This window comes from Felis catus, chromosome F1 (genome assembly GCF_018350175.1).
Source record: "Felis catus isolate Fca126 chromosome F1, F.catus_Fca126_mat1.0, whole genome shotgun sequence".
NCBI classification, from domain to species: Eukaryota; Metazoa; Chordata; class Mammalia; order Carnivora; family Felidae; genus Felis; species Felis catus.
The window spans coordinates 40,063,708-40,084,493 of record NC_058384.1 but is presented as its reverse complement, the minus strand read 5'-3'; the positions used below and the strand labels follow the sequence as shown (position 1 = coordinate 40,084,493).

The window sequence follows — 20,786 nt, the reverse complement described above, 5'->3', positions numbered from 1 at the left end:
GCCAAGCTGCACCTTCAACGCTTTGCTTAGAGATCGCCTCGGCCAAATAACCAATTTCATTGTTCACAAGTTCTACCTTCCACGAGACATTAGTATCTGAACACATTGAGTCAGGTTCTTTGCCACGTTATAATGAGGATCCCTTTTGTACAGTTTCCAAAACCACGTTCCTCATTTCTGTTATCAGAATGGCCTTTATCGTTTATATTTTTACCAACATTCTGTTCAAAATTACCTAGTCATTATTCTCCGGCATGACTGAGGCTTTGTCCGGCTGTCCTTATTTCTTTCTGAGCCCTCATGAGAATCTCCTTTCAAGGTCCATTCGTAGCACTGTAGGTGTTTTCCTAGCTGACATTTCTAAACTCTTCTGGCCTTTATCCATTACCCAGTTTCAAAGCCACTTCTTCACTTTTAGGTATTTGTTACAGAAGCACCCCACTTCTCGGTGCCAATTTCTGTTTTAATCAGTTCAGAAAATACCATAAATTGGGTGGCTTATAAAAAACAGAAATTTCTTTCTCACGGTTCTGGAGGCTGGGAAATCCAAGATCAAGGTGCTGGCAGATTCAGTGTCTGTGAAAGCCTACTTCCTGGTTCTTGGCCATCTTTTTGCTGTGTCTTCACATGGCGGAAAGGAGGAGGGAGCGCCCAGGCTTCTTTCATGAGGGCACTAATCCCACCCAGGAAGGCTCGGCCCTCATGACCTAACCCCTCAGAGGCTCCACCTCTGAATACCATCACCTTGGAGGTTAGCATTTCAACATAGGAATTTTGCGGGGGACACAGACATTTAGACTATGGCAGGCCCCCACAGGGCTTAACTTTTTGTAAATGAGCTCGTCTGAGGAGTTGCAGCGTCTCATCTGAAGGATGCCTGTCTGATGTTTTGGGGCTGGGCTTCCCTGCCCACACTGCGAATTTACAAAACACCAAGGAGCAGAGGCTTTAACAACAACAGACCTTGTATGCGTAATGTCCAGATGACCAGATCCAACAGTGGCCTTGACACACCCATCTCCTTGACCCTGGGAATAGTACCTAAACATGTATAAGACCAGTCAATGGTGCAGAACAGTGCAACATGCATGTAAAAGGGCTGGAGGAGAACGCCGCCTGGGGTTGTGAGCTCCCCAGGTGAGGGCAAGGTCTCCTTCATCTTGATAACTTCTCCAGGTCCAAAGCAGGATATAGCTAACGGGAAGTTCTCAGGGAAGGGTTAGTGCATGGAGGGAGGATGAATGGATGGAATGGTTCTACAAACAGTGGGATCATGGTAGGCTCTGGAAAGGGCCTATAGGAATGGCCAGGATGGGAACTTTTAGGGCCCAAATCTGGAGATAGGTTGCCCTCTGCTGGCTGCTAGGGGTGGGTGCTGGCACCCCAGAACAAAGCCATCTGCCTAGCTAGCCTCTCCTACACTAGCTGTCAAACTGGGGGACAGTCGGTATTCCAGAGCAGGCCCGTGGTGGGGAGGAGGCTGGACGCACCTCCTGGGAGTGAAACCGGAGTAAAGGCAGAGGCCTGTAAGCAGAGGTGGCTGGCGCCGAAGCACCTTCTGGACGGCGTAGGATGGGGTGGCGCGGGAGAGCTCCGAGAGAAGGAAAGGGTCACCCGGAGGCGACGGTGCCTTGGGAAAAGGAGAGTCCACCAGCAGGGAGTGGGCCCTCTACCCTCGGGCGCAGCGCTGGCGCTGTGCCCGGAGACAGCAGGTGGCGCTGTGGGGTCGGGGCAATAGACCTGCATTCCGCTTCCGCGTGTCCGGCACCCCTTCCCCCTTGGCCCCGGGGACCTTAATTTCTGCCGCGAGAGGGCGCTCGCCGCCAAACCCCAGATAATAGTCTCCGTCGGAGGATTTGCAAGCTACGGGGGCACTGCGGTATATCCAACTGTGGAATTGACCCAAGGGCAGAGGGGGAGCAAGGATATTTGTGCCTACTCAGGTATTTCTTTTCTCATATCTGTGATCTCTGAGCTATGCGTCCAGGCGCCTTCAGGAGACCGATTTTGGTGGGAACAATGTCCTGGTTGGGGGTGTGGCCCTGATGTGGGCTCTTAGGGTGTGATGGGAAAGAGCTGCCTGTCTTGATGGGAGGCCAGCCCAGCCCCCTGAGGCCTGCCTCCAGGAAGTGCCCTTGCAATCTGTTTGGGTCACCTGAGGGCCTGAGGATGCAGAAAGACCTGAAGGAGCCATGGGACAAGGGTGCAGGGAAGGGGGGGGGGCGGTTAGAGCTGCTGGTGGGTTTTGGGAGTAATCCCTGAATCAAGGGCACAGAAATCCTCTAGAAGAGGGCAGAATCCCAGTGAGGCCATGTCTTCCAGAACTAGATCAAGAAAGGGAGGTGGTCAAGATCAAAAGAGAACCCTCAGATCGTCTAGCGGATGATTCTCACTCCTCCGGTTGCTCTCCCCTCCCCTAACCCCCTGGCCATGCTCCCCCCCTTCCCCACAAACAAGAGAATCATTGGGGGAGGCTTTTAAAATGGATTCCCAGCCCCACCCTAGAGATTCGGATTCAGCTGGCCTGGGTGGGGCCTGAGAATCTGTATTTGGAATCTGTATTTGGTTAACCTCTCAGGTGAGGCCCCTGCCCCACCTGACCGCTGAAGCTGCCTCTGAATAGTTGTCATGATTGGAGAGGACTTCCCAAAGCTGCCTATTTCTGTCCCCCAGAGTCATCTAGAGCAGATCTAACTCCTCTCCAGTGTGACCGTGCTTCAGAGATTTCAAAACAGTGGCCCCACCTGCCTGAGTCTGTGCATCTCCGGGACACAAATGCTCTGGCCTTTCTGAGGTTCCTGATCGAGGTACAAGGGAGCCCCAGTGAGGCTATCTCAGCAGTTGAGAAAGGAAAACCTGGAGGCACCTGGGTGGCTCAGGTCATGATCTCACTGTTTGTGAGTTCAAGCCCCACATCGGGCTCTGTGCTGACAGCTCAGAGCCTGGAGCCTGCTTCAGATTCTGTGTCTCTCCCTCTCTCTGCCCCTCCCCTGCTCCCATTCTGTCTGTCTCTCTCTCTCAAAAATAAATAAACATTAAAAAAAAATTTAAAAAAGAAAGAAAGAAAGAAAAACCCAGCCAGGGGTTGGGGGCTGTCCAGGGGCCAGAGAAACAGACTGGGGACTTGCCATAGGTCTGGGGGCCAAAGCCGAAGCAACTCCCTCTGAGAAAGACCCTTACCCTACCCGGGGCCTGGCTCCATCCAATCTAGACCGCCTCTTTTGGACACTTTACAGGTATCATTCATTCATCTCGCTCATTTACTATGTGCCATAGCCTATTTGGAGACCTTAAACGTATTAATTCATTTAATCCTCACAATAAGCCTATGAAGTAGGTGCCATCATTATATCACTTATGAATGATCTAACTGAAGCCAGGAACCAAAGAACAATTGAGGAACTGAGCTCAAGGTCAAATGGCAGAGCAGGATATAGACACAAGCAGGTGGGTCCCATCCCCTGCTCCTCCTTCTTTTAGAAGAAACTGCATGTGCCAGGAGGTACGAGATGTGGTGTTAGAACAGAGTTAGGACCATAGCAATAGCTCACATGTACCGAGCACGTACTATGTGCTGGCAGTGGTCTTAATGTCGTCTTAGCTGATTCCTACGTCAGCACTATGAAGGCGTTATATAATCCCTTTATCATAGAAGAGGAAACTGAGATTCAGTGAATTTTTAAGCGACTTGCACAAAATCACTGGCAAGCGCTGGAGTCAAGATTGGAACCAGCTGTGTCACTTGGAGCCGCCCTCCTCCCCTCTGGGTGTCAGCCTCTCACTCTGTGAAATGAAGATGTTGGCCTGAATTAATTCTAGTGAAGTGCCTCCAGTCTTTAAAGTGCACGCGAATCTCCTGAGGATCTTGTTCAAATGCAGATTATAATTCAGTAGTTTGGGGTGGGGCCTGAGATTCTGTCACAAGCTCCCAGGGGAAGGTGGTGTTGCTGCTGATCCCGGGACCACACTTGAGCTGCCAGGTTCTAGGCGACCCACCCAGCTCTGATGTTCCAAGTTTATGGGCCTAGGAAGACTCGCCCCAAAGGCCATGGAAATTCAGGAAGTAGATTACGATAAATAAAGCCCTTAGTGGGCATTTTTCATGCCCAGACAAGCCCTTGGTGACTTTTCTGAAGCATCTGCCCTGAACCTTTTACAGTTCCACTCTGTTGACCTCAACTTGATTCCTCCAGAGGGTTCAAGGGCTTGGTGCTGGGCCGGGGCGGGGCGTTGATTCTCTCTAATCAAGGAGTGAAGGGAAGTCCCTGGACACCTTGCCTCATGGCCCTGCCTCCTGAGGACACCAACGGGTCCATGGTGGCCACACTGCTCTTTACAGACACTCCCCATCTTCTGGGCACATGATAGGGTTACACTTATCCTCTTCTGAAGTTAGATGTAGCCGTGTGGCTTGCTCTGGCCCCTGACTTAAGGTGAGAAGTAATTTGTGTCACCCGTGGGCAGAACTCTTTAGGACTCACTGTGGATGCCATTCTTTCCCTTTTCCCTGTCACAGAAAGTTATCATTTTTTCCATCTCTTGTATTTATTATGTGCCGTAGCTTATTTGAAGACCTTACATGTATTAATTCACTTAACCCTTACAGTAACCCTGAGACATAGGTGCTATCATTACGCCCATTTACAAATGATCACATGTATCAAGATAGAGCCTCTGTCGATCTGGATCTGTGAGTGCCGCAGTGAGCAGAGCCTCCCCTGATTGGGGGAGGCTTTTATTGATTTAATTTTGTCTTATTATTATTATTATTAATGCTTATTTATTTTTGAGACAGAGAGAGAGAGAGCGTGAGCACGAGTTGGGGAGGGGCAGAGAGAAAGGGAGACACAGAATCCGAAGCAGTCTCCAGGCTCTGAGCTGTCAGCACAGAGTCTGACGTGGGGCTCGAACCCATGAACAACAAGATCATGATCTGAGCTGAAGTTGGACACTCAACCGACTAAGCCACCCAGGCACCCCTATTTTTTTAATTAAAAAAAGTTTTTTTAATGTTTATCTTAGAGAGAGAGACAGAGCATGAGTGGGGGAGGAGCAGGGAGAAAGGGAGACACAGAATCTAAAATTTTTTTTTTTTTCAACGTTTATTTATTTTTGGGACAGAGAGAGACAGAGCATGAACGGAGGAGGGTCAGAGAGAGAGGGAGACACAGAATCGGAAACAGGCTCCAGGCTCTGAGCCATCAGCCCAGAGCCCGACGCGGGGCTCGAACTCACAGACCGCGAGATCGTGACCTGGCTGAAGTCGGACGCTTAACCGACTGCGCCACCCAGGCGCCCCATGGGAGACACAGAATCTAAAGCAGGCTCCAGGCTCCAAGCTGTCAGCACAGAGCCTGATGTGGGACTCGAACTCAGGAACCGTGAGATCATGACCTGAGCTGAAGTTGGAAGCTGAACTGACTGAGCCACCCAGGAATCCCTAGGGGAAAGCTTTTAAAATAGATTCCCAGCCCCATCCTAGAGATTCTGATTCAGCCGGACTGGGTGGGGCCTGAGAATCTGTGTTTGGAATCTGTACTGGGGATTTGGGGGGAATTTGTTAGTGACCCATAGCCTAGCCCATCCTGACTGATATGCATACTCCTGTCAGCTATGACATGGGGATAACACCTTCGGTAGACTGTATCCAGTACTGGGGGTCCGTATGTCTACAAAGTCAAGGTTGTGGCCTGTCAAAGAACTAATGCTTACTTCTTCAATAGGAGGGAAATCCTCTTCCTGAAGGTGGGAGGGGCTTCCCCAAGGATGTGAGCTCCACCTCCCCCTGTTTTACCAGTCCCCATTAAAAAGAGAAGTGTGATCCACTGATTCACCATTGTGTCCCTAGTGCCTAGCCCAGAGTGTGGCTTGTAAAACACTGAATTCACATCTGATAGGACTTACTGTGATGTTCCTTTCCATGAATCTCCCAGTAGATTATGTTCAAGAACATACCAGGAACTTCTCTCCCTTCCCTCAGCCCCTCTACACCCCTCTGCCCTGAGCCATTGGTTAACTTCTTGACCCCAGTCCCAGGCTGGACACCTCACTGCCTTCTCTGCCTGATCTTGATAATGGCACTACATAGGAACTTCTCAATGATCCAAGTAATACTCATGAAAATTCATAATCACTCACTATGAAACATTTGAAAATCAAGGGCAAGCAGGAAAAAAAAAAAAAAAAAAAAAAGCCAGTATCTATAATCCCCTCTCACAGAAGGAACTATTGTTGACCCTGTGATATTACCTTTCCCTCCATCCTTTTGTCTTCTATGAGTTCCCCCAACCCCCCACATCCGTGGCATAATTTTAGTGAGATCCCATGAATGGTTGCTCTTTAGGAGGAGAGAGAAGAGCCACCCACAAATGCAGAAAATGTCAGGGCTGGCAGGGGACTTATGAATTGTCCAACCAACCTCTGCCATTACCGATGACGACACCGTTTTAAAATAACCTGGGTGCAAATGTGTGTGAAGTCAAGACAAATGTCTGCACAACCTCTGCCAAGCTCAGTGACCGTTGTCTGTGGGGTTGGGGGCACAGGAAGGGCGATGAAAAGATACTGTACATATCTTGAATTTTTTTTTGCTACAAAAATGCATTCAAATATTAATTGCACTTGAAGCACATTATTCTTGTTAAAAGAACAGGAAACGAAAGCCATGAAATAGAAAGCAATTGATGTGTACAGTTTTGCCCAGCTCTTGCTGTCAGGTCTCGACCACTATATCCCTGGGCATCAGCCAGTCTTCTGCTGTCCTTGCTCTTCAGCCCATTGTTCCCAAGGACAAGGGTCACTCCAGGGCAGCCCCTTCGCTCCGACAACACGGGCACCCAGATGCCGGAACGACGTGGGAAAAGGGAAGATTCTGCAGGCCCCAACCTGAAGCCCAGGCCCACAAGTCCAATCTCTGCCAGACCCAAGATGGGATCAAATGCCTTCAAGTCCAGACTCGGCCCCATCCGAGAGGGGGTTACTGGCCGCTCTCAAGACGAAAGGGATCCCTGGTGAATCAGGAAAGTTATTGGGCTGGAAAGTGGTTAAAGGGCTGAGCGTGGGAGGGGATTTCCACCGAGAGAGCCAGGCCCAGGAGCAAGCCTGGGCGGGTCGGCTGCAGGGTTGCTACCCACTTGATGTCTGTTGCAATGGTGCCCATAAAACCCAAATCGTTAGACTCGAAGCCTTGATCAGTTTTTTCTTCTGTTTCCCTTTAGAGAAACGGAGATCCGAGGAAACCCCAAAGCTCTAGAACAAAGGACTCTACATCAAAGGGGTGCAGGCAGGTCAGGATAAGTCTGGGGGAGAGGTCAGCTGGGGGAGGTGGGTCTCCCAGGGAGAGGAGGGCGGGGAGGGACCTGCGGACTGGAGGGTGTGTGCAGAAACCAGAGGGAGGAGGGGAGGGAGGAGCAGGGCTGTGGGCAAACCCATTTTCCTGTGTCATCTAAGTGATCAGGAGCTGCCTGACCAGCTGCATCTGAGAATGTGGAGGTTGAGAGGAAGTAGCAATGCTCTTTTTGTCTTACCTAAAGGGAAGACAACCAGTATAGATGTTCCATAGTTAGTGGCATGTACACTAACCAGGCTTTCTTGCAAGTCTGACACAAGCTAGACAAGATGCGCAAGGAAACTGAGATGGACTTGTCCAAAGTGTCACAGAGCTGGGGCTATCACACAGGTGCCCTGACTCCTGACTGAGTGCTCCTTCCTCTGCACGTGACATTCCCGCACTTTCATATGCATCAGAATCATGCGGAAGGCTCATTAAATCACAGATTGCTGGGCCCCAAACCCAGAATTTCTGGTAGGTCTGGAGTCGAGCCTAGAATCTATATTTCTAGCGAGTTCGCAGGTGATGCTGATGCTGCTACCGCACTTTGAGAACCACTGCTCTAGACCCTGGATGTTCAAAGGAACTAGCAGCATCAATGTTACATAGAAGCTTCTAGAAATGCAAAATCGCAGATCCCATCCTGGACCTACTGAATCAGAATCCGCATTTGTAAGAGTCCCAGGTGATCTGTTTGCACATTAGAGTCTGAGAAGTACTTGTCTACACCGCACCACCTCTTCCTTACTAGGGGTCAAACCCAGGCAGCCTAGATGAGCCTTCCATTTCCAGTGACTAGGGGACAATGAGGCAGGTGCCTAGGGGCCTGTGGGGATACCTGCCTGTTTCTGTGTTTTCCAGGGTAGGGAAAGGACAAGGGAAGCGCAGATATAGGAGAGGCTGAGCCCCACGGCTCAGCCCCCCGGCTGCTCTGCTGTGGTGTCCATGGCCCGCTCCAGAAGGCCCCGCTGACCCTGCAGAAATCTTGTGGCCAGTGACTACCATTTACATCTCCAAACTGGCCCTTGCTTTCAAGCCAGCCCTGTGGTTTTGTTTTATTTTTAAAATATGTGCAATACATGTGTGCGTGTGACATCCAAACCATATACAAGCACAGCTTTGGAGATATTGTGGGCTGGGCTCCAGACCACTGCAATAAAGCATATGTTGCAATAAAGCGAATCAAATGAATTTTTTGATGTCCCGGTGCACATAAAAGTTGTGTTTAGGGGCGCCTGGGTGGCTCAGATGGTTGGGCGTCCGACTTCGGCTCAGGTCATGACCTCGCGGTTCGTGGGTTCGAGCCCCGCGTCGGGCTCTGTACTGACAGCTCAGGGCCTGGAGGCTGCTTCGGATTCTGTGTCTCCCTCTCTCTCTCCCCCTCCCCCTTATGTCTGTCTGTCTGTCTCTCTCTCTCAAAAGTAAATAAACATTAAAACAATTTTTTAAATGTTGTGTTTACACTGTACTGTATGTAGTCCATTAAGTGTGCAACAGCATCATGTCCAAAAAGAGACTATACAGGCACCTCAATTCAAAAACATTTTAATGCTCAAACATACTATCATCTGAGCTTTCATTGAGCTGTCATCACTGATCACAGATCAGCATAACAAATACAATAATGATGGAAAAGTTTGAACTATTGCGAGAATTACCAAAAGGTGATACAGAGACACAAAGTGAGGAAATGCTGTCAGGAAAATGGTGCAAATAGATTTGCTCGATGCAGGTTGCTACCAACCTTCAACTGGTAAAAAGCACAATATCTGTGAAGTGCAATAAAACAGAGAATGCCTGTAGGAACATGCTTATAAAGTAACAAGCGTATTCATGCTGTTGATCCACATCCTGGAGATTCCATAGGCAACATATTGGTGCGAATCCTTCCAGATAAAACCTGTACCACAGAGAGACACAAACTTTTTGTTCATTTGGGATCGTATTCTACACCTTCTGACGCTCACTGTACTGAAATGTTTTCCCTGCAAAACAACATATTTTAGATATCTCCCTCTGTTAAGAGCTATAGATCTGTTTCATTATTATTAACTGCTCCACTGTGTATGAACATCTGTGTATTGCGCATTTAACTGGATTTTTAAGAGAAGCAAAACACTGGGGTGCCTGGGTGGCTCAGTCGGTTAAGCGTCTGACTCCTGATCTCAGTTCAGGTCTTGGTCGGAGGGTCATGAGTTCAAGCCCTGCTGGGCATGAAGGCTGCTTTTAAAAAAAAAGAGTGAGATTGGGGCACCTGGGTGGCTCAGTCGGTTGAACATCTGACTTTTGGCTCAGGTCATGATCTCGCGGTCTGTGAGTTCGAGCCCCAGCTCGGAGCCTGGGGCCTGCTTCGGATTCCGTGTCTCCTTCTCTCTCTGCCCCTCCCCCGCTCACACTCTGTCTCTCTGTCAAAAATAAATAAACATTAAACATTAAAACATTAAATAAACATTAGGAATGAAGAAAACAGGATAAAATTCCCTGCTGGCACAGAACTTACATTCTAGTAGAGGGGGATAGATAACAAATAAGAAAAACATTAAGAATGTGAGATGGTGGTATGTGCTATAGAGAGAAAACCAGCAGGAGAGGGGCCTTACTCAGAGATGAAAGGCTCTGGTAGATTGCAGGAAAAGGAGTGACAGGATCTTACTTCCGTTTTACAAGTTTTACAGTGTTTTTTTTTTAACTTTGTTTTTTAAGTCCCTTTTTTTAAAAGTTTATTTATTTTGAGAGACAGAGAGAGAGAGAGAGAGAGGGAGAGAAAGAGAGAGAGAGAGCAGGGGAGGGGCTGAGAGGGAGGAGAGAGAATGCCAAGCAGGCTCTGCACTGTCAGCGCAGAACCGGATGCTGGGCTCGAAATTCCAAACCGTGAGATCATGACCTGAGCTGAAACCCAGAGTCGGCCACTTAACTGACTGAGCCACCCAGGTGCCCCAATTTTTATAGTGTTCATAGAAATTCTGTTTTGTAAGTAGAATGATCTTTGATGCTTTTTCTATAGATTGAGTGGAACGATTGATGACCACTAAACAGAATTTATAAGATTAAGTAAATATTGTAGAAAACAAGAAGCTATGTTACTTTTTATGTCCCTCTGGGTCCCATTCTGGCCTCTGTCCCACCTTATTCTCATCTGCCATTCCATCCTGTCCTGGGTCTCCACCAAGTGGATCCAGGGCTCCCTCCTCCCCACCACGGATGGCTCAGACCTAGCTGGAGCATTTCTAGCACACTATTCCCTGGGGCCATTTTGTAGTCTAGCCCGTTCCAGCTGGACTCAGACTGCCTGACAGTGCAGATCAGCTTTCCTTTGGGCTGGGCAGAGGGCGGAGCCAGCTTTGGGCTGCAACCAGGGACATTCTGTCCAGCAGTCCCGTGTAGGGTAAACAAGCCCATAAGAATTGAGTGAGCATCTCCGGGGCCCAGCACTGCCCCCAACTGAGTGCCCCAGGAAGGCTAAGTTAGAGGTCCAATTCCCAGGGGCAGCATAGGGATACTCTGGCGGGAGGGGAGCACCAACACGAGCCTCCCCAGCCCAGCCCTGCTCCCCTGGCTCTAGAATGCTTATTGATCCTCCTGATGCACCAAGTTGGGTTACTTGGGCCCAAGCATCTCTCTGGGGCTACCAGGCAGAATGCCAATTCTGGGGAAGGATTTAGAATGAGTCACCTCCTCTCTTCCCAAGAGGTCATGAGATCGGAGGATAGGACCCCCAGTAAGACCTACACAGGACACCGAGGAGAGGTGGCGTCGGGAACTGGTTGTTTACTTGGTAAAGACCTTTCCAGCAATAGAGTATGCCATACTGAATTTCCGCCTCTGGCTTCCTCTTTACCCACTCACTCTTGCTATCCAATGTTCCTATCTTTTTTGCCCTTTCTCCTGTGTCCAAACACTTGGTACCACTCCACCCAGCACACCAAAGAGGAAAGTGTGGGTGGCTGGGTCATGTGTAAAAAAGGACTCCGGGTACTCAGATGATTATACAGAGGCAGGGTGGTGTCATCACAAGACCCTGGGTCTTCTTAGCTACCATGTGTTATCTTCCCAGCTTTGTCATCTACAGAGCTGGGTGACCTACTGTAGGTTGCCTGACCTCTCTGAGCTCACTTTTCTCATCAGGAAAATGAGCACAATAATAATAACAATACCAATTTATCAAGAGAATAAAAAACACGAGGAGCCCCTATAACGTTTAGAAGCGTGTACCTTTATGAATTAACCTGAAACTGGAGAGTGAATCAGTGAGTTCCAGGCTCAGGGTAGGGAGAGGAGGAAGCGATAGAGACAAAACGGAGCGAGGAGCAGGTTAGCAGCCTGGTCTAGAGCCTTGTTTCCTCCAAGATAGAGCTTTGGATCATGGTGGGACTATGCCAGGTTGGTGGACTCGGGAAATTCTTATGGAGCAGGTGTGTGTGGGGGGGGTGTGGGCTGGCGAGAGAAGCCATGTGAGGGCATGGCTGGCAGACAGACTGAGACTTTGGGGGTCCCTAAGACAGGACTGTGGGTACTTTCGAGCTTTCTCTGTTGCTGCCCTCTGTGTCTCAAGAGACACCTCTCTTGGCTGCCTCTCTTTCCTCGTGATGCTGGCCACTTCCTCTCCCCGGGGCGGGGACGGGGTGGGGGTACTCTGCAGGTTAGGGAGTTAGCTGTCCTGGGGCGTGGGTGCTCCTGCAGCACATGGGGCTGTAGAGCTGTGGTGGGACACTGACAGCTGCCTTCCTCCACCTCCTGACTTGGGGCACCCCTCCCCTCTCCACTGGACCCTCTTTGTGCCCATCAAGCTCCACATCAATGGGCAGGAGGATGGAAACAGGGTGTGGGTACAAAGAGGTCTTATTACTGTCATTACTACATATTATTATTCCCATAATACTCTATTATTAACATGTCAATGAATAGGCCCTTATGAAACTGTGGGCCTGGAGGAGCTGACCAAGACCAGGCAGAATTAGGACCTAGAGGCCCCATCTTCCTGTGCCTGGCCTACTCTCCCGGTCCTCATCCTCCTCTGAAGGCAATAGAAGTGGGGGGAGGGGGGGAATAACATTTTACTGGGACTCAAGAGTTGCCAGGCCCGGATTTGGGGCTTTCACAAATGTTATCTAACTTATTCATCAGAGCTTCATGAACTAAGAATGAATAAATCTTTCCATTTGACAAATGAGGAAATTTTAGGAGGCTAATGGAGCTGCCCAAGGTGGGCGGGGACACAGCAGTCAAGGAGGAAGGGTTGAGGTCTGAACCCAGCACTGCAGGGCTTTCAACTCAGCGCAAAGCCCTTAAGGCCAAAAAGGGAGGGAAGCCTTCTCCCTCCCCATCCCCCTTCAGCGAGGAATCCTGGGGAAGCTCGTTCTCTTAGGATGGCAGAGAGGCTGCTGGAATCCGCGGAGGGTCTGCAACAAACAGGCTAGCAGCTAACTCCAGGCATGGTCGGTCCACGTGGGCTGAGCGACGGGTGTCTCCAAGTGTGTACCACGAAGAACACTGCAGGAAGTGACCCCTCCAGATCACGATGGGGTCCCCTCTCCGCTACCACAGAGAGGCTGAGCGACCTCAGGTTTTCTCTCTGCTCAGTTCGCCCTGGCTTTTCTCTACCCTTCTCCCCGAGCTGGAGATGTGCGTAAGAGTAGGAGGGGTGGGTCGCCCACGCAGAGACAGCTGGGCAGCAGAAGGGGAGGGAACCCAACAGAGGCTCGATCCCTAGCCCCCACCCCCCACCCCAAGATCGTCCTCGTGCCAAAGGGGAGCTGGCCAAACTAGGAGAAGGGGCTCAGGCTGGGGGGGCCAGGGCTCCCGCGGCCCGGGAAACGTCCAGCAGATGTCTGACGCCCACTATGCGAGTCCCAACGGGTGCACTGCGCGACCACAGAGCTACCCCCTCTCACCAGCAGCGACCCTCTCAAGTAGGAGCCGCTCCCTACCCCCGCCCCTCCACGATCCCCCGCGTCCGAGGCCTGGAGGAGTTGTGGTTCCAAGAAGCGGCACACGGCAGGCCACGAGGTTACGGCTGCTGGGTAAGCAGCCCCCCTGTCGGTACCAGCCGTCCCCGCCCGGCGCCCAGCGCCTCCAGCGAGTGCCCGAGCCCCCGCCGCGGCCCCGCCCCCCGGAGCCCTGCCCCGCCGGGTGCGCGGCGCGGAGGGGGAGGGCCCGCCGGGGCAGGAATGCGCGGCGGGCGGCGCAGGAGGCGAGTGGAGGAACATGTAAGGGCACATCCCTCGAGCTGCCGCCCAGCGCGCAGGCAGAGCCCAGCGGAGCGAGCGGGCGAGCGTGGTGCCAGTGCGCAGCCGGGCTCTCGGACCGGGAAGCCACCGGGGCACCGGGCAGTGGCCGGGCGGGGCAGCTCGCGCGGGGCGGCGGAGGGGCCGGAGCGGGGCTGCGGGCGCCGAGCGGACGGCGGTGGCCCGAGGACTGCGCGGCGGGCGCACCGGACGGCCGGGGCGCAGGTGGCAGGGCGCGCGGCCAGCCGGCCCCGGGCGCCAGAATCCGGCGCTGCCGAGCCGGGGAGGGCGCAGCGCCCACCGCAGCCTGCAGTTTTCCCGGGACGTCTGGGCGCCCATGACGGCGGCGGCGACTGTGCTCAAGGAGGGCGTGCTGGAGAAGCGCAGCGGCGGGCTGCTGCAGCTGTGGAAGCGGAAGCGCTGTGTGCTCACCGAGCGCGGGCTGCAGCTCTTCGAGGCCAAGGGCACCGGCGGCCGGCCCAAGGAGCTCAGCTTCGCCCGCATCAAGGCCGTGGAATGCGTGGAGAGCACCGGGCGCCACATCTATTTCACGCTGGTGACCGAGGGAGGCGGCGAGATCGACTTCCGCTGCCCCCTCGAGGATCCCGGCTGGAACGCCCAGATCACCCTGGGCCTGGTCAAGTTCAAGAACCAGCAGGCAATCCAGACTGTGCGGGCCAGGCAGAGCCTCGGGGCCGGGACCCTCGTGTCCTAAACCGCACAACTTGCCATCTTACCTTCATGCTCCGCACCCTCCCCACCACGTGGTGTACGGAGGTCAAGTCAGGTAGGCCCCTGGAGGGTTCCTTTCTCTCCTTCTCTTTCCCCTATGGAGAAAATGGGGGACTCCCACCAGCATTCCACGTCAAAGCTGAACGACCCTAGGGCCGACAGGGAGTAGGAGCTTAGGAGTCTGAGCAAGGGAGGCCAAGAGCTGGACTTTCCCCTGGGGCCCCAGGCAGGAGGGTCGTATGTGCCCCAGGTGACAGAGAGGAAGATGGTGGGATGGGCCTCCCTACAGGTTGGTTCTGCCCTGGCTCTGGTGGAGAGAGGCTGGCCTGCGCATTCCCTTAAGGCTTTCCAGCAGAAAGACAGTCTCCTTCAGTTAGCAGAGTCATTGGGAACAGAACCCAGCTCCCAAGGTGGGCCCTTAGGGGGAGGGTTTGACTAGGCTGGGCCAGGGCTCCACTACCTATTCTTGACAGTGGATATCGGGTCCTAGGGCTGAGCTGCTGGCAGACCAGAGGTGTTGGAGGGTGGGCAGGCCAGGCCACCGATACCAAGGGGGAATGGGCCTGTCCGCCTGCCTCTGAGTACCAGCCAGTGCCCAGCTGGGCCAGAAGAGGAGAAGCTGGAGAAGGGGGTGGGGCATTGGGGCAGGGTGGGTGGAGGGGTGCAGGATGGGGTCATGATTTGTTATTTGTGATGTCTTAATCCTCCTTGAGCAGTAGGGCAGGGGGTGAGGGGCGGATTTGTGGTCAGGAAGGCCCAGGGGAGGGACCAGGAATAGGACCTAGAAGCCCTGGCTCCCAGCCCTGTGCCCTCTTCCCCAGATGCCACTCCCTCCCCGTGGGAACCACGAGTAGGGCCGAGGACGGAATTATACCACTCAGGTTTTCATTTCTCCGGTGGAAACCTGTATCCCCTCTCGTACCATCTCACCCTCCAGCCCCGCAGTTCTCCACCTTGCCAAGGAGAGTCCCGGTGAGCCTGGAGCCCCACCCGGTGGCATATACCCCTTTGACCCTCCTGTTGACTGTAGTGAGGGTTAGCCGAGAGGGAGGGAGACCTGCTGTACTGAGAACTGGTCCGTATTGATCCCTCAGGCCTCAAGGGGGACTCGGAGGAAGCAGTTTCCTCCCCTGATCACAGTGTGTTGTACAAATACTATTTTCTACCTTTCTCCTGATGTGGAGAAGGTCGGAAAGCTCTGATGGAAAGCAGCTCACTGTGGATACTTATCTCAGTGTCTGCCCCTGCCCTAACTGCTGCTCTTTCTTGCCAGCTCTCCTGCCCCTTTTGGCTCATGGGAGCAGGACTGTGCTCCATATGTCGAGGCGGAAGCCATGGTCACGTGGAGGAGACGCTGGAGCTGAAGGAATGGATGGGGCCCGGGGAGGAGGGCAGAAGGCCATGTGGGGCTGAGGATGAAGATTCAGCCCCTGGACACTCTCAGAGTCTCCGGACATTCCCAGCTCAGGGCTTTGCAGCCACAGCCTGACGTACAGATGGTGATGGAGAGCTGGCATCCAAGCACCCTCCCCTCGGCGGCCCCGTCATCTGGTCGCAGACTGTTGTTAGTCCCCAGCTTGTGCCGTGCCGCGAGGAGGACATTTCCCCATGGGGTGCCAAGCCAGTGCCTCAGGACTCAGGAGGCCAGGCTGGTACCCCGGGGAGGAACCAGCCTGGCATCACTTCTGGATTCACCTTGGTGGGGGGAGCTGATGGGCCCTGAGGCCCACACTTGAGGGTCTCCTGCTGCTTAGGTCCTTCTGGGACCCCCACCCATCCAGGCCTTCTCTTTGCACACTTCGCCCCCCACCTCTTGCCCATCTTCCCCCCCACTGTGGTGCTAGGCCTGGAGGTGGTGGGGGTGGGGTGGGGGTTTGGCCATTACCATTTCATGCCTATCCCAAAATGAAGAGTCCCCGCAAAGGGCAGTGACCACACCGTTTGCTGAATGGAGTTCTTTGCCCACAAAGACCCAGTGCTTGGAGCATCCCTCTCCTACCCCTGCTTCTCCACTCCATAACCCATTCTGAGATCTCCGGCCTGGGTGGGGAGAGACACTGCAGCCCTAGGAGGCACGACCTCAGTGGTCCTAGGAAGGAGGGACCGTAAGGCCTGGACTGAGGGATGTTCTACTGGCCAACTCAGTCTATGTAGCTGCTTTTCCAGAAGGCCATGCCGCCCCTGCCATCCTGGGAGGTGGCTCAGCTTTCTGAGCAGAGTTGGCCTCCCTGTCATTTACATACTCAGGCTTCACACATTTATGCAGTAAGTATTCCTTGCTGGATGGTTTAAAAGGAATGATTACAGCACGGGAAAAGCTGAAGTACAGAGAAATAGCTGCCTGAGTTACACAGAAATTCATCGGGTAACCCTCGAGATCTTCCCATGTTGTGGTCAGCAGTTTACTCTGCCCTCCTTTCCTCCATTGCCCACCACGTCTGGCCTTCCCTGTGGCAAAGCAGTGGCCTACTTCAGAGTCTCCAGAAGGAACGAGGGGGCTGTGTGGCCCCCTTCAACAATTTGAAGTCTCTTTAATAACCTCTTTGTGCTTCTGACCTGTTTTGTTCCCCATCAGATTTCTCCTACTGTCCAGCCAAGACCTCCCCATCCTATGTCCCAGTACCTTAGAGTCCTCGGGAGTGCCTTGTTCATCTGCTACGAGCACCGCATCTCACAAGGGACAAAGAACTTACAAATTACAAGAGAGTTTTGACAAATATCTCATTTATTACCTCATTAGGCTGTATCCCTGTTTCATGGATAGCTTAGTCCCAGCGTCGCAAACAAGCATCATCTTCCACGCCACCCCTGGTATGTGCTGGGCAAGATCTGGGCTCCCCTAGCATGCTGTGGTCAATTGGTGATGTCTGTCATGGGCTTGGGGAGAAAGATGGTGAGGATGGCCACACTTGGGTGGCTGGGGGGCGGGGGTTGGCGAGAAGATGATGGGGTCTCTACCCCTTCTTTGTTGGAGCCATGTGAATGGGAAAGGGTTAGCATCTCTGTCCTATAAGACGGCCTCTAAAATAGAATCCTTGCTCTTCAAATCGAACTGAAAGGCTGCTGATGGTGGGGATTCAGGCATAAAGAAAGAAAAGAGGTATCCAGACCCTCAGAAGTGGGAGAGTGGGAGCAGGTGGGAGTGGATGCAGGCAAATATGTACTCCTAGATGCCTCTTCTCTGCCAGCGCTGTGCCTGGCACTGGTGATGCAGAGACGGGGAACACAATCTGACCCTGCCCCGAGAAGCCCTGAGTCTGGTAGAGAGCTAAAATGCCAACTGGTGCCTGTAGAGCTGGTGTGAGCATCCGGGGGAATGCTGGCCTCTGCCTCCTCTGCCCAGCACTGTGTTAGCCTCACTGGCGTTTGCCAGATCATTCTGAGAGCCTGGCTGCAAAGGGCAGTGGGGGCACAGCCAGCATGGGGTGTCAAGGGGCAGGGGGCACACGGAGCAGAGGAAGAGGCAGGCTCTGGTTTCTGACACTCCCTGCCTTTCTGGAACACAGCCCTGTCGGTTCCACCTGTGCTTTCGTTCCTGCCCAAACCCAGCTTCAGTTTCTCCCCGTGCTGGGAGAGCCCCGGCCCCTCTGATGGGTGTGCTGCAGTTAGAACCCCTAGCACAGACCCTAGAATGTAGTAGGCCCTCAGTATACATTAATAGAGGTGGGGGTTGTTGCGATGGGGAAGATCACTTCCTACCACTTGTAAGAGAGTCCCATGGCTTCCCAAAGCCTCCAAGAAGTCATAGCACAGGGATTGGGACCTTACACCCTGAATTTATGTTTTTGTTTTTGTTGTTTTTAAAGATACGTGACCTTTGGGGAGTCTTTGTCTTCCTGCTGGGGAGGGAGACACCCTGCTTTGTGACTTCAGGGGTGTTTTCGCTGCTCTGGCAACTCTAGAGTCTAAAAATGGATCATAGGCCCTCACCCTAGGAATGCTTGGCTGGACCACAGAGTAGGGTCAAGGCCTCTTTGGGGGCACAAACAGGCCCCGACAGTGCCGGCAGACATGCATGAGATGGAAAAACTGCTCGGTTGGGCCTGAGGATGCCGTGAGGCCAGGGAGGGGCTGCTGCTTTCTCTCCCCCTGCCCCGGCAGCCCCGGCCTCACCCCTGCCTGATGCGTGAGTCATCGATGGGAAAATGAGAAAGGGCAAGTCCCAGCCCAGCAACTGGGAGTCCTATGAGGCTAGGGGTGGGGAGACAGAGGGGAGAAGGGATGGGCTTGCTCGGGTCAGGGTGAGCTGAGGCTGGGGCTGAGGCTTTGGCAAGAGTGAGCCTGTTGCCAGGGTGAGAAGGAAGACAAGCGCAAGGAGCCAGAATTGGAGCCCACAGGCAGGCACTGTAGCAGGAGGGAGTGAGGCTAGATCTGTAGGGCATTGTGGTTACAAGTCTGTAATCTGGACTTTCCCGGAAGTTAGGGCTGCAGAGGTGCCGTGGGCAGTTGTCCTACCAGGCCCAGGGACCCGGGTAAGACTGTGTGTCCCACTGGGCGCCAGGCTGCTGGTTGGGAGGCTGCATAGCCCTGGTTTGGCCTCCAGTCTCTGTTCCAGGCCGCATGCCTACAGTCCCCTAGTGTGTTCTGTCCAGAATGCAATTCATTCTCCTGTTTCAAACCTCCAGGGGCTTGCCCACTGCGATGGAGGCAGTCCAGGCTCCTTGGAGGTGCTCTCTCCACAGTCAGGGCCCTTTGTAATGCACCTGTCTGCACGGTCCCCACAGCCAGGGCCCCTGCACGCAGCCGCCCCCATTCCAGGCTGGCAAAGGCTGTCTCACGCTCCCAGGCCTTCGCACCCACCTCCTGCACATTGTTGCAGTGTTGGCTCACCACCTCGGAGGGGCCTTCTCTACTCTGCCTACGGTCCAGGCTGGGTAGCTGCTCTCTCCTCTGTATGCTCATAGTTTTTCCATTACTCACCCTCCATTGCTGGCTTACTCGTCTGCCTGCTGTACTAGGTGGTCAGTGCCTGTCATTTGTGTACTCCTGCTATCTCACAGTATCTGGCACACAGCAGGTTCTTAATGATAATAACAGCAAACGGTATTAGTGCTTACTTTGTGCCCAGCATTGATCCAAGAACCGTACAATTATTGAATCGTGTCGTGCCTCAGCAACTCTGTGAGGTAGGTGTTCCTCATAACTCCCATGTTTTGCATTAAGAAACTGAGGCCCAGGGGCGCCTGGGTGGCTCCGTCGGTTAAGTGTCCGGCTCTTGATTTCGGCTCAGGTCATGATCTCACGGTTGGGGGATTGAGCCCTGGGCTCCACACCCAGCGTGGAGATTCTCTCTGCCTCTCCCTCTGCCCCTCCCCTGCTCACACCTACATGCTCGTGTTCTCTCTCACTCTTTCTCTCTCAAAGAAAAAAGAAAGAAAAAAAGAAAGAAAGAAAGAAAGAAAGAAAGAAAGAAAGAAAGAAAGAAAGAAAGAAAGAGAAAGAAAGAAAGAAACTGAGGCCCAGAGAGGTTAAGTGCTTTGTTCAGAATCACACAGCAGCTATGAAGTGGGGGAACCAGGACTCAACCAGGTCAGTAGGACTCTAGCATGTGCTCTTAACCCAACACCAGATGATTAGTCCTCACCGGATGAGTGAACGAATGAAGGAGTGAATGAGCCCACAGTGTCACTGGGAGAAAGTTGCTCGGGAGCTGGGGGAAAGGAGAAGTAAGCCCCGGGGAGTGGAGAGCACATCCGTGTGCCAGGGCACGGAGGAGGCTTCATGGAGAAGCTGGCCGCAGCCAGGCCTTGAAACAGTGGTGGGTCTCCCTACAGGAAAGGACACGGGGGTTGGGAAGGGGTGTCCTGGGGCAGGACTGGTCTGGAAGAGCGCAGAGACCCAGAGTGGGAAAGTACAGTGGGACTCTAGAGGAACAAATCATTTTCAGGTTGAGGGCCAGGCCTGTATTGGCTCCAAATGCCGTTTGTCTCATGACCTGGGCACAGGGCTGCCCCATCTGCAGGGACAAGGGCTGTGAGCTCAGTAGATGTGACCCTGTGTGGCAGCAGGCCTGGTCCCAGAGGCCCCCACGTAGGGTTCACACCAGCTAGGGTGACCAACCGTGCTGGTGTGCGTGGGGCTCTTCTAGTGTGAAAGCACTGAAAGCCCTATGTCCCCAGGAACTCCTCAGTCCTGGGCAATCTGGGACAGGGGGTCACCCTACGCCCTGCCCCAGGGACAGGAAGTGCTGCCTCTCCCACCCTTTTATTTCACCGGTCAGCTCTGCCCACAGCTCTTGGCCCCAGCTCTTCTGCCCCAGGCAACAGTGCTAGGGCCCAGAGGCATCACCCACCCAGACTCAGGCAGCATCGGAGTTTTCTGCCATCCTTGGAGGGCACACCAGGCCCCCAGCTCTAAGGAGAAAGGAGAGCCAGGTGTCCTTAGGGGCTCTTCAGTCAGCTCAGCTTCTACTGGTCCCCAACCGCAATGCAATTCAGTTCAACCCAGCCTCAGCGCTTTGTGAAACACCTAGTTTCTGCGGCACAGTCGTAGAAGCCTGG

At 53.3% G+C, this 20,786-nt stretch overlaps 1 protein-coding gene and 2 long non-coding RNA genes across 3 annotated transcripts; 2 read left to right on the top strand and 1 right to left on the bottom strand.

Annotated features, from left to right (window-relative positions):
• The first annotated feature begins 5,400 nt into the window (after positions 1-5,400).
• Positions 5,401-8,512, top strand: LOC123382852. The gene is made up of 2 exons (XR_006591923.1): positions 5,401-7,286; positions 8,192-8,512. It is a non-coding gene; the product is annotated as an uncharacterized LOC123382852 (long non-coding RNA).
• Positions 8,513-8,859: 347 nt separating this feature from the next.
• On the bottom strand, positions 8,860-9,640 carry LOC109495456. The gene is made up of 2 exons (XR_002150862.2): positions 9,585-9,640; positions 8,860-9,230 (listed from the first exon to the last, which is right to left on the bottom strand). It is a non-coding gene; the product is annotated as an uncharacterized LOC109495456 (long non-coding RNA).
• Positions 9,641-13,461: 3,821 nt separating this feature from the next.
• On the top strand, positions 13,462-17,022 carry PHLDA3 (pleckstrin homology like domain family A member 3). The gene is made up of 2 exons (XM_003999461.6): positions 13,462-14,341; positions 15,560-17,022. Exon 1 carries the CDS (start codon positions 13,892-13,894, stop codon positions 14,267-14,269), a length of 378 nt encoding a protein of 125 aa, XP_003999510.3. The 5' UTR covers positions 13,462-13,891; the 3' UTR covers positions 14,270-14,341; positions 15,560-17,022.
• The last annotated feature ends 3,764 nt before the right edge of the window (positions 17,023-20,786 follow it).

Bases quoted from the DNA above. Each gene is read 5' to 3' on its own strand.
- PHLDA3 (XM_003999461.6), top strand. From the start codon at position 13,892: ATGACGGCGGCGGCGACTGTGCTCAAGGAGGGCGTGCTGGAGAAGCGC.